Source organism: Nycticebus coucang, chromosome 7 (assembly GCF_027406575.1).
Source record: "Nycticebus coucang isolate mNycCou1 chromosome 7, mNycCou1.pri, whole genome shotgun sequence".
Taxonomy (NCBI): Eukaryota; Metazoa; Chordata; class Mammalia; order Primates; family Lorisidae; genus Nycticebus; species Nycticebus coucang.
In genome coordinates this window covers 116,337,507-116,349,828 of record NC_069786.1, presented here as the reverse complement: position 1 = coordinate 116,349,828, position 12,322 = coordinate 116,337,507, and the positions used below count along the sequence as shown (strand labels likewise).

General features: G+C 45.7%; 1 protein-coding gene across 3 annotated transcripts in view; it reads left to right on the top strand.

Moving 5' to 3' along the window:
- NHEJ1 (non-homologous end joining factor 1) overlaps positions 1-6,483 on the top strand; it is a 95,087-nt gene extending 88,604 nt beyond the window's left edge. For 2 of the 3 annotated variants that reach the window (XM_053596559.1, XM_053596558.1), the window contains exons 6-8: positions 3,646-3,763; positions 4,345-4,463; positions 4,994-6,482. In XM_053596559.1, coding sequence (XP_053452534.1) covers positions 3,646-3,763; positions 4,345-4,463; positions 4,994-5,068 — 312 coding nt within the window. In that variant the 3' untranslated portion in view covers positions 5,069-6,482. Of the gene's footprint in view, positions 1-3,645; positions 3,764-4,344; positions 4,464-4,993 lie in introns of all 3 variants that reach the window. The other variant, XM_053596560.1, reaches the window with a different exon arrangement.
- The last annotated feature ends 5,839 nt before the right edge of the window (positions 6,484-12,322 follow it).

Sequence of the window (12,322 nt, the reverse complement as noted above, 5' to 3'; positions counted from 1 at the left end):
TCAGTAACCTTTCTGCTGACTAGAATTGATTCTGGGTTAATTAGATGAACACTTTATGTGAGTAAGCTGACCTGAGTCTCTTTCCCTCCCCGCTCTGGGCAGTGACCCGCTTTGTGGCTGGTACACTGTGCTCCTGGCTCAATCATACTTATAGCAGGGGGTACTATTTGCTTTGCTTAGTCCTGACTCTAACATTCTCTCTTTGATCTGTGCCGCCTGCCCCAACCAGCCCCTGCCATTGTCCTGCCCCGAGAACTAGTGTTTCTGTTTCCCAAGCTCAGGCTCTCTGCCTGCTAGCATATTGTGAGAAAGGTGCCCAAGAAATCCGTGGTCATAGGAAACAGCTAGAATTGGATTAAAGGTCTAGCCTCTCAGCCCCTAAGGTTTCCCGTCCAGACTACCTGCCTCCTTTTTATCTATTTACTTTTTTCCTTGTCACCTTAGAGAGTTTGTTCCTTAGCTGGATGGCAGATGATTTGTCATATGAGGGATTGTAGGTTGTGATCCTGGGAGAGGCTGAGACTGCCCTTTTGACCAAAATTCTGTTGTTCAGAGAAGTACATAGAGTTGTTATTATATGTGTAAGCCCCGAAGCCAGACTGCCTGGATTCTAATCCTGCTCCACCTCTTACTAGCTTTGACTAAGTACCTCAGCCAAACCGGGTCAGCTAGTGCCACCATCCATTCATTTCCAAATAGTTATTAAGCCTCTATCATGCCCTGGGGGATGTACTAAAGCCCAGGGAAGGAGTAGCGAATAAGACAAAAACAGATTAATACATTCAAAGTACTTAAGGTGGTGCCTAGCACATAGTGAGTGTTCAGCAAATGTGGTAATATTCTGTTCCCAGTATTTTTCTGAAAATATGAGTTCTGATAATTAAGTTTATGAACTCATCCTAGAAAAATTGCTACCTATTTCATTGTTATGGTCACTTTCAAAGTACTCCCCTTGGGAAACTATGTACCCAATGCCTATGCCTAGTCCACACTTCAGAGCAGTTTTGGAACTCTTTTTCTCGAATGACCATCAGAGCTGTCAGTGTACGACACACAAAAACACTCAATAGCAATAATGAATACAACTAAGCAAGATACTGCCACATGTCAACACAAACACAGCTGTGAGACACTGATACAACAAAATTACGAAACCTTACCGAGTTGTTTGTACAGTGCTGCCAATGTAAGTGCATGGTGGCAAGTTTGCGAACTTAATTGCCAGACCTCATACAACAACAGCTCTGACGGTCATTTGAGAAAAAGAGTTCCAAAATTTCTTTGAAGGGTGGACTAGGTGCTGGGCATTAGTGCATAGCTTCCCATAGGGAGCGCTTCAAAGGTAACCATAGTGATATTCAGCAATGAGGTATGTAGCGCTTTTTCTAGGATCAGTTCATGACTTAATTGTCAGACCATGTGGATACTCTGGTGAGCAACCTTTGCCAGCAACTGCAGGAGCAGCTTTCTCAGAAGGGAAAGGATAAAGAAAGGGCCATTAGATCCAGGATAGCACTGGCTTTAATGTCCTTTCATTTCTGGTGCTTCATTTTGAGGTTAAATACACTAGGTGGGTAAAGATCACCTTGGCAAATGTATGTATCTGTTCAGTTCTGTAGACGGGGGAAATGACCTTAGACTGCCACATTCTGCCTAATCAATTTGAAAAGACACCACAGTGCCTACCAAGCAATGTATGAATGACCCTAAGAAAGGCTACATTTCTTGGGCAGTATGAAGTGAGAGTCTAGAAACTCCAGATATAAAAAAGGAGCGCAGCGAGCAGCATGCCTCTCTACTCTCAGGGCTTTCTGGCTACAGATGAGAAGACCTTCATCTGCAGTGGGAGGCTTGGAGGCTAGAGAGCTGAACCAAGGAAGGAGAGGTTGCCTTCTCTATTGCAGTACATTCCTCAGAGAACACTGTGGAAGAGGGCTTCTGTACTATTCCCGTCATAGCCGGCTAGCGGCAAAGCTTGACTCAAGGTTCCTGGTGTGTTGTCTGTAGTTTCCAGGGACAGTCTAAGCCTGATACAGTCTTTATTGGGGTAGGGTTGAAGTAGTATGTCACATTTCCTGGGGATCATCAAGCTTTTCAGCTACCTCCATACTCAGGGAAAGATAACACACAATCCTGACTATGCTTCAGCACCTACTTCCCTGTCTCTCATACTTTCTCATTCATTCTTCTCCCACTGAGAGTTTTCAGAAATGAATGCTCTTACAGCACAAAAAAGGGCCAATCCAAGATTCTTGGGTGGGTTCCCATGGGAGCTACTGGCATGGCTGCTCTTGGGGATCTTTTTTTTTTTTGTAGAGATAGAGTCTCACTTTACTGCCCTCTGTAGAGTGCTGTGGCATCACACGGCTCACAGCAACCTCCAGCTCTTGGGCTTACATGATTCTCTTGCCTCAGCCTCCCGAGCAGCTGGGACTATAGGCACCCGCCACAACGCCTGGCTATTTTTTTGTTGCAGTTTGGCCGGGGCTGGGCTTGAACCCACCCAGCCCCGGCCAAACCCTCGGCATATGGGGCCGGCGCCCTACTCACTGAGCCACAGGCGCCGCCCCATCTCTTGGGGATCTTCTAACTGGGTGTGAACCATGATAATTTGCATGCACAGGGACAGGTGAAGTAGTTCTGGTCCCTTTCCAGAATTCAAAAGTACAGCCAGGTTTGGGACTGCAGGACACCGTATGCTTTCATCTTGTTTTTATTGCACTTTGTTCAGTCTTCAGCTATTGCTTCAACTCAGTTCAGCCAAGTATACGAAACTTCAACCAGACCGAGCATTTTGCTGTGGATATAAACCCATGGTTCATTCCATAGTGAAGGAAACAGATAAATAATCATTATAGCAGTGTTTCTCAGTCCTCTTTTCATTATTACTTCCCTAAGAAATCTTTTAAGATTTTTTCCTCCCATCATGCCCTCTCAGGAAATTTTAATGCCACAGATATACCAAAAATCTGTTTATGTACTATGTGTACTATATATATCTGTGTTTCATACTTTGAAAGAGTATGTTTGTTCACCCCTCTAGAACTAGTTTTCACCCCCTTGAGGGAAATACCACCCCCATAGAGAGTCTGTGGCTTCTGGTAAAGCACAATGGGCCTGCAGTAGGGAACGTAAAATGGCAGGCGGGCCTCCAAAGCTCTGTCTACTTTACGTCTCCCATCTCTTCTGACCATCACAGCTCCATGATTCTTTTTCTTGTCTCTCAGTTTGTCATTCCCATTTCTCTCTCTCTCCCCTATCCTGGACTTTATCCTTTTTCTCTCTCAAGTACAGAAGTTTAGGAATCTATACAACTCAGGGACAATGTAAGGAAGGTGATTTCCTCAAACAGCCCTCTGAGAAGTCACCCCTTTGGAAGAAAGAGCCTACAGACCTGTAGGGTATTCATGGGAAAACATAGTTGGGAATGGAGGAAATAAAGATACATGTTTAGAGTTGCCTTTCAGAGGAGAAGACTCCCCAAGAAGTCTTTATATTGGTCCCAACAGGCTTGGATATGGATGCCTTCTATTGGATCTAACTGCTTAATATAAATTTGTCTAGAGGGATGTCATTTCTGCCAGTGGGATCAGATCTCTTCTCTGGCTATACAGTATAACCAATGATAGAATCCTTCCTCTACAGAAATTACCAGAGGCGTGCAGCATCAGCGATGGAAGACCCTTTGTCCTGAATCTGCAGGGTCTGTACATGGCAGTCACCAAACACGAGTTCCAAGTGGGACACAAGCATCAAGACATTGGTGAGTATCCAGAGGTATCTGTTCTGCCTAGATTAGTGTTAGAGGGTCTAGCTCTGTGCTGTCTAGAGCTAGAACAGCACAGAGCTAGAACACTTGAAATGTTCTATATTAGCAATGTCCAACTTGGCAGCCACTAGCCTCATGTGACTACCCTAGGTACTTGAAATGGGGTGCTTGAAATGGGGAACCTGCCACAATGCCTGGCTAATTTTTCTATTTTTAGTAGAGATGGGGCCTTACTCTTGTTCAGGCTGGTTTTGAACTCCTAAGCTCAAGGGATCCTCCTGCTTCAGCCTTCTGGAGTGCTAGGATTACAGGAGTGAACCACCGTGCCCAGCCCAATAGGCTAATTTTAGTCAAGGAAACTCTTATTCTACCTGCTGAATGTAGCCCTGGGGAATCTTCATTATAGAAACAGGGCTTTCTGAAAGTCAGCTGGGAATTGGATTTGCAGCTGCTTCTATCTGCTTATGTATTAGTACCAAACCCTGGCCTTTATCTGAATGCTTAATAAATGCTAATGTCTTCCTAGTAAGAAGAAGGCATTTATTGCTATCTCCTACTGATCTTTCTGATTTCAGGAGACCCTCAGACCTCAAGCAGTGCCTTCCTGAAAGGAATTGAAAGCCAACTTCCAAACCAGCCAGAACAACCGGTCTCCTCAGCACCAGCCTTCTCAGCACCTCAGAAAGAGCCCACAGTGAGTCATGAGTAGCTTCCTGGATAGTGTTCTGAGAGTTGGAGGGGTTGACATCTGCAGCCTCTGAGCCAGTGGCTCCTGGAATTGCCACTTAGTTGACACTGCCTCAGCAATATTGAGGGACGTTTGTGACCAGCATCCAAATTGTGGATGTGTGGATGGACAGTCATAGTTGGCCACATCTTTCTTTGCTGCCTCCACTCTGCAGTTCTAGTACTAAATGATGAACCTTGACTCCCTTTTCACCTTATCCCACTTTCAGTGCTGGTCTTGAGGTTGTTTCTTGGGGAAGAAGGGACATACGCCATCTCCTTCTTAGAATCTTTATAGAATTTATATCACAATTACTTCTATACTCCTTATAGAATTTATATCACAATTACTGCCTGACATATACTTCAAAATACCCAGGTCAGATACTTCAAGAAGGTCTTATTCTAACCAGGAGCCATGAGAGGAAGAAAGTTCCTTTCTAAATTTAAGTGAAACTGCTTCAAAACTCCTATTAACTTGGATTCCTTTTTTTCTAGGGTACTTCCGGCTCTATGCAGAGACCTCAGCTGTCAAAGCTCAAGAGGAAGAAGCCAACGGGGCTCTTCAGTTAACCTGGCATGGTCTCAGCTGCTGAGGATGGACTTGGAGCATAGCTTCCAAGCTTCTCCTTTAAAGGAGCTCACATGACAGCAACACCTCTAAAACAGAGTTATATAGTCAGAGGGCCACTGTAAGGGCAAGAGAACTGAAGTTCATGTTGACAGGCCACCTGAATGAGGACTGTTAACCAAAGGAAGCTTGGCTTCAACCCACTGGGCATTGGCTTTCCCTATTTAAGTGGAAGCCAGATTCTGAAAACCCTGTGCTCTCCTTTATTTTAGTTCTCGAGACCACCCTACCATGAACTCTAGGCACAATATGCTCAGGAAGCTATGGCTGTCTTTCTCAAGAGTCTCTAGCCAGTCCCATATGCTCCTCTACAGAGAGACCCACTTTTCTCTGTAGTGTGGAATATAATAAAACACACTCATACATCCCTGCTTTTGAGATTACTTACTCTGTAGAACTCATAACCTACCTCACTTCACCGGGCCACCCCTCATTGTTATCTTTGGATGAAGTCTGTGTCCTCAGTACAATCTTTCAGATTCTTCTTAAACTTTTCTGCTGTGGCCTGAGCTAAGTCTCCATTCAGAAACTTTGGTCTCAAGAACTGTCTTCATCATGGGCACAAAACAGACAAATGACTGCTGCTCTCCTTTGCCAAACTTGAATATGTTTTTCTGTTTTTTTCCCCAAGGCATAGACAATAGGTTAAACCACAGTATGGGTTGAAATTACAAAGAGCTTCAAGCACTAGGCCGAGGTAGCTTCCCACTGGGGTGGGAGAAAAAGGAACTTTTACTTTCTTGTTCTCTACTCCACTTCAAATAACGTGTAACTAGAAGAACTAGGGAAGGTAGGAAAGGATGGCAGGAACAGGAAATAACTGCAGGAGTTCATAGGGACAACAGGTTGGCCTCCAGAGCTAATAGAGCCTAGCAGGACAAAATATAAAGGTTGCATGAGATAGGCAGAATCTTAGGAAAGTTGGCTCTTCAGCACCCTAGGATTGGCAAAGTCCCTTGACCTCTGCTAGGCTTTCCTGTATAGGTGAGAACATCTGAAACTTTACCCTGGAGACATAGGAACCAAAGTAGCACTCCTTCTTGGGGAAATGTTAAGTAGAAGAAAGGGTCAGGAGTATAATACAGAGAACTTCTCTGGTTTATTTACTTTTGATGGTTAAATGCCTCCACATTCATATATATCCTCTCTAGCTGAAAGGATAGATGTTTCTGTCCTGGTCATGGGCAAAGGATGATCAAACAATAATCAAATAATTATAATTAAAAACAACAATAATGGGCCAGACGCGGTGGCTCATGCCTATAATCCTAGCACTCTGGGAGGCTGAGGAAGGTGAATTTCCTGAGCTAACAGGTTCGAGACAAGCCTGAGCAAGAGCGAGACCTCATCTCTAAAAATAGCCGGGCATTGTGGCGAGATACTATAGTCCCAGCTACTAGGGAGGCTGAGGCAAGAGAATCACTTGAGTCCAAGAGTTTGAGGTTGCTGTGAGCTATGACACCATGGCACTCTACTGAGGGTGACAAAGTGAGACAGAGTAACACAACAAACAAAAACAAAATAATGATAAAAAACTTAAAATTTATTGAGTAGTTAATGTATACCAGCTACTGTAATATGCACCTGACATTGAATCTTCACAACGTCATATCAGGAAGACAATGTTTACCCACTAGGAAATTGAGTCTTTAAGTGATTAAGTGACTTATCAAAGGTAATAAATAAGTGACATCCAGAATTTGAACCTATACAGCATTATTATATATATGTTAATGAACATATTTCCCAGAGGATGTTAGGTCCTTCTTTCCAATCTTCTACTGTACCCATCATTGTCCTGTGCTCCTGCCTCCTTGTAATAGGATGCTATACTCCCTGTGGGCCTTCGAAGACTCCAGGACTTAACCCCTATCCCTTCTCCTGCGTGCACAGTCAGAAAACTACAGCAGGGCTCATCCCCAGTTGCTGCTGCTAAATTTTCTTTGCCACTAGACCATAGACCCCCAGAGTGTGCCCTGTGGGTCCATCAGCTGGCTCACTTTCTTCTTTAGTTTCTTTTCAGCATAATTTGGATAACCACATTTCAGTGTCTACAAGGCATGAGACCGTATGGAAAATGGAAAGGCCTCCCCAGCAAGCGTGAAGAGAATGTGGGTTCTAGATAATCCCTCTTCTCTAAGACCACAGTCTCAAGAGCAGGCATTTTTAATTTTAGGGAAACCAGGGGCTTGTGAATCCCTAAAATTGTAAGTAAAACCCTAAGAGCATAACTTTGTTCATGTTGTCAAAAGAGTGTGTTTAAGAGAGAATTTTTAAAAAGATTAAGTGAAAGTATAACTGGGAACCTTCCCACTGCTGCCCACTTTATTCCCAAGGGTCACTGCCTCCACTGGGGCATTGCTTAAATAGGTCCTTAGAGAAACATTGTAGCCTGAGGCTCTGACTTAGGCGTTCTTGCCCCTGAAGCCTTTATCCCCCAAAGCTAGGAGTGGTGGTTGAGAATCATTCATCCCAAGGCAACTCCAGGGAAATCCCTGCTTTGACAAATTGGCCTAGCCAGACTGTATTCCAGCCCTGCCCCCTGGCTTGGGCCCCTCCCTGAGGCCCCCAGCCTGGCCCAACCCCCACTCCACATGCACATAAAAGGGTCGAATTCTCGTGGCTGCTCCATAAATTTTATTCCGTAAATATTAGTTTTCCCTGTGTTTAATAAAGCAGTGGCCCACCTCCCCGCCTACCCACCCGCTCCCCGGGGCCGGGGCTGGGGCCAGGGGCTGGCTGGTGGGAGAAGGGACTCTTTCAATTGCTTTGGAGTATTTTTAGAAAAAAAAATAATATAAGGTGGTTTACACGAGCAAGCCAGCAAACCAGGAGTAGGACTGAGGACCTCGAGGAAGTTCTTGCAGGAATTTGACCTAAAAGGTAGAGAAATAGCGCCACCTAGGTTGCAAGGCCTACTTGGCCTTGCTGACTGGTCCCCCCACAGTCAGCTAGGACAGGCACACACTGCTAGGACAGAAAGCTTCATCCCTTTGCACTTTACCCGAGTTGCACCTCCTTTTCTCATGCCTCATTGTGGGATTTCCAAAGCAACTCTTAAAAGCAGAGCCCAAGCCCGGCCCTAGAAAATCCCATCAGGGTCATTCTCTTCTCCATTCACCAGGCAGCCAGTCTCCTGGATCAAGGAGTATTTCCAAAGGATAGTAAAGTTATTGAGAAGGGACAAAGAAACTTTCTTGTTTCCATCTTCTCCTGAGTCCCAAGGAGCTAGCCCTTGAATTCCTGGGGTGTACAGTGGCAAAGGGTGAGATGTGTGCTCCTATGCTTGGGACTGAGAAAGCATCTAGCCTCATCAGACCCTTCCATGGGCCTCGCCCAGTCAGCACTGGGGGAAGAAGTGCTCACATCCTCGGCCCTACTGTTGCTTGTTTTTATCCTGTGGTACATTTGGACTCCCTTTTCTTTCCTTCCTGATCACTTAAACCTCCCATTTTCCCAAGCTTTTGCCTTTTCCTTAGTCCAGGCCTGTTGAGAGATAAGCAGCAGCCCATGTGTCCGTTCTGTACAAAGATGGCAGGTAGAGTGGGTAGTAGAAAAGGCTATGCCTCTCCTCCTGGCTCTGGATTTGGTCTCATTTCTAACATTGTCACTGGGGGCATTTTCTTCTCTCCACTTGTTCTGTTCTTATTTCCTCCTCCTTTTTTTCTTTTTTGTAGAGACAGAGTCTCACTTTACCGCCCTTGGTAGAGTGCCATGATGTCACAGGACTCACAGCAACCTCCAGCTCTTGGGCTTCCGCGATTCTCCTGCCTCAGCCTCCCGAGCAGCTGGGACTACAGGCGCCCGCCACAACGCCCGGCTATTTTTTGGTTGCAGTTTGTCCGGGGCTGGGTTTGAACCCGCCACCCTCGGTATATGGGGCCGGCGCCCTACTCACTGAGCCACAGGCACCACCCTATTTCCTCCTTCTTACAAAACTAGGCAGATTTGCTCCAGAGAGTATAGGGGCAGCCCAAGTCCTCTCAATAACCCTTCCTCAAAAATATATTAAACTCACTCTATCTGTTCTGCTTTCCCTGTCACTAATGCTATTAATGTAGTCTGTGCTAACAGACACATTTCCTATGCACTTTTTTTGTTTTCATTCTTTCATTGGATTATGAAAAAATGGGTCATTTTTTTTTGAGACAGAGGCTCCAGCTGTCGCCCTGGGTAGAGTGCCGTAGCGTCACAGTTCACAGCAACCTCCAACTCCTGGGCTAAAGCTATTCTCCTGCCTCCACCTCCCAAGTAGCTGGGACTACAGGCGCCCGCCACAACACTCGGCCATTTTTTTTTTTTTTGGTTGCAGCCGTCATTGTTGTTTGGCGGGTCCCAGCTGCATTTGAACCCACCGGCTCAGGTTTATGTGGCTGGCGCCTTAGCCGCTTGAGCTACAGGCGCCGAGCCAATGGGTCAGTTTTTAACCCTAACTCAGAAAATACCACTGTGGTGGTATTATACTACTAAAGGGAAAAACTTTAACTGGATTTTGATATAATCAGGGTATATTTTTCTAAGCTCTGCTCTGAAGTCATTTCTATCTTCTAATTTGCCTGAAGAAGAAACTTCAGGAGGATTAAGTGACATACTACAAGGAAGCCCCCACACTCAGAGTTCAGGAACCTTGGGTTCCCAGTCCCCTGTTGCTAATGTCCAGAGATGTGTGGGCTGGCAAGTTGTTAAGGATTATACAAGGTCCTTAGATACAGAGGGAAAGGACGGAAGAGAAGGGCACCACACTTTAGAAGGAAGGAGGTTCCCTACTTGCTGTGACCCCCTGGAAGCTGCCATAGGATACTCTCATCCAGGCCTCCTTATTTCTCCATGTTTCTTCCTTGTTCTCTTGCCCAGGGTCTCAGGAGGTCCCACCATAAGGGGAAACGTGTAGCGAGGGGAGGGTATGAGGTAGCTTGTCAGTGTGTGAGGGGAGGGACATGAGGGAATCTCTCGTATTTGAGGAATGAGAAGTCTTTCTGTTCTGTCATCCCAGAACCCACTAAGGAATACTTTGTCTCCTGAGACTTTCTTTATGGTGCTGTTTTCTGTGTCCCCTCAGTTCTGGGGCCTCATTTCTCTACCCTGGCCCATGGGAAGTCATTAGGTAACACCAAAGTATTCTAGTGAAGACTTAAGTTGCTCTTTTGAGCTATTAAGCCCCACCCTCACTCAGTTTCTCTAACTAGAGCCCAACAGATTTTGCTAGCCTTCCGCCCTACAGGCTGCTTTGAATGAGTGCTAGCCCCCGGCACCCAGCTCTCATGGGTTCTGGAGAATCTAGGCTAGCCTACTAGGGGAACCCGGAAGAGACATTGGAAGAACTCCAGGGTGTGGGGAGCACACAGCCATTGACTCACCTGGGAAGATTGTGCCAGGATTACTTGCCCTGCTGGGCAAGGGCCAGTAGTTAAGGGAGCATGCAGTGCCACACTCTTCCTCCCTCCCCCACTCTGGGGCCAAAATCAGTAGCAGGGTTAGAATTGGGGAGTAGGACATGGGGGCTGCTGAGAGTCCCTTCTGAAATCTGGGTGTTGTATTTACTTTTTCATATTGGCAGCTGGAAGGGGAAGCCCATCCCAGCTCGGCATTGTTGTCTAACATGGTTAATCAGATCCTATAATCCTGCTGTGGAAATATTGGGCCTCACTCAGAACAATAGAGACCAAGAATATTGTGGTTAAATTTCAACCAACTGCCTCCCTGGCCTGTTTGCCTAACCCCTACCCCCCTCTTCTGGGCCAGAGTCCTCCCAGCTTTATGGACCCCTGATAGGATCGAGGGCCAGTCAGAAATGGGTGACAAGAGAGGGGGAATGGAGTAGGGGAAGGGTAATCCTCTTGACTGGCACTCCATCCTGCCTTCCCCTCCCACCTCAGACTTTGAAAGGTGATCAGGGGGTAGGGAGAAGGGTTGAGGCTGGTAGGGAAGCACCACAGTGGGTGGGTCTCCACTCAGGGGTCAAGAGCAGTACTGATGGGAATCCTGGGTGATAAGGAGTTCCTTACTCAAGACAGAAGCAGCCAAATGCCACATGAGAAGGAGAGACTGGCAGTTTCATTTATTATTGTTACCTGGTGCTTTCAGGGCACAAAGCAATACCAGTTGGTCCTATGTTACATATGGGAGGAATGGGAATGCACTAGTTGGCTGGTAATAAACATGTTCTGTTTCATGAGTAACCTAACAGCAATATCAATAATAATTGAGGGATGATAGATGAAGGTGATATTGATGATCCAACCAACAATTTGAGTGGGTTTCTGGTAGTGGTAATGTCCATTGTGTCATTCTCTTTAATAGGTATGAATTAAATGTGGCAGGATAATATACATAATTAGAATAGCAAGACAAAGGGAATAATCTTTAAAGAAAGAAAAGCTGTACCATGGTATTTTGAATAAAAAACCACACAGTGTCTGGATTGTGCTAAAGGGGAAATTTAACATAATGATATGTTCAGCAAAAAGCAGAGAAGATTTGTCTTGCCAGGGTACGGTGCGTGTGAAGTGGCTGACTTTGAGTTTGTAAGTGGCTGTCGTGCACCCAGGATGAACTGGGCACAAGGTGCAGCCACACTGCTTTTGGAGGTGTCACCAGTCAATGAGGCGAAGTGTAGTGAGGCCCCACTACTAGCACTGTGGACTATTGAACGGTCAAAGTATATGTGCATTTTTAGGATGTGAAGAATGAAAATAGCAGAACCGTGCCAAACGAAACTATTTACTTAATCTTTTCATATAGGGTGGGGGTGGAGCAACAGCAGATAATACTTGAAGACATTTTTCACCTAGACTGCTACGTGACTGTTAAGGCTCTGGCATGGCTCCTGCGGGTCACTCATCAAAGCTATTCTGAAGCAGGGACTGCTTGGTGGGAACAGAGCTTCACAGCAGACAGGCAGCTGGGAAACAGTTCCTGGGAGTGAGAATCTAAGAGGCCTGCATGCTCTGGATGGCAATCTCAAAAAATAACTTACTGGTAGTCATCAAATGGAATAGAAGCAGGTAGAGAAACTGGTATCAAAATGATCTAAAGACGGTGGACAATAGTTTAATGGTTAAACACCTGGGATAATGAACAGGAAGAATTCTACAGGAAGACAACCCTCTCTGGAAACTCCAGAAAATGAGCCATTTACTGACCTGGAAAAGGGATCTAGGAAGCCAACACTGGTTGGTTAAACTTCAGACTTGAAT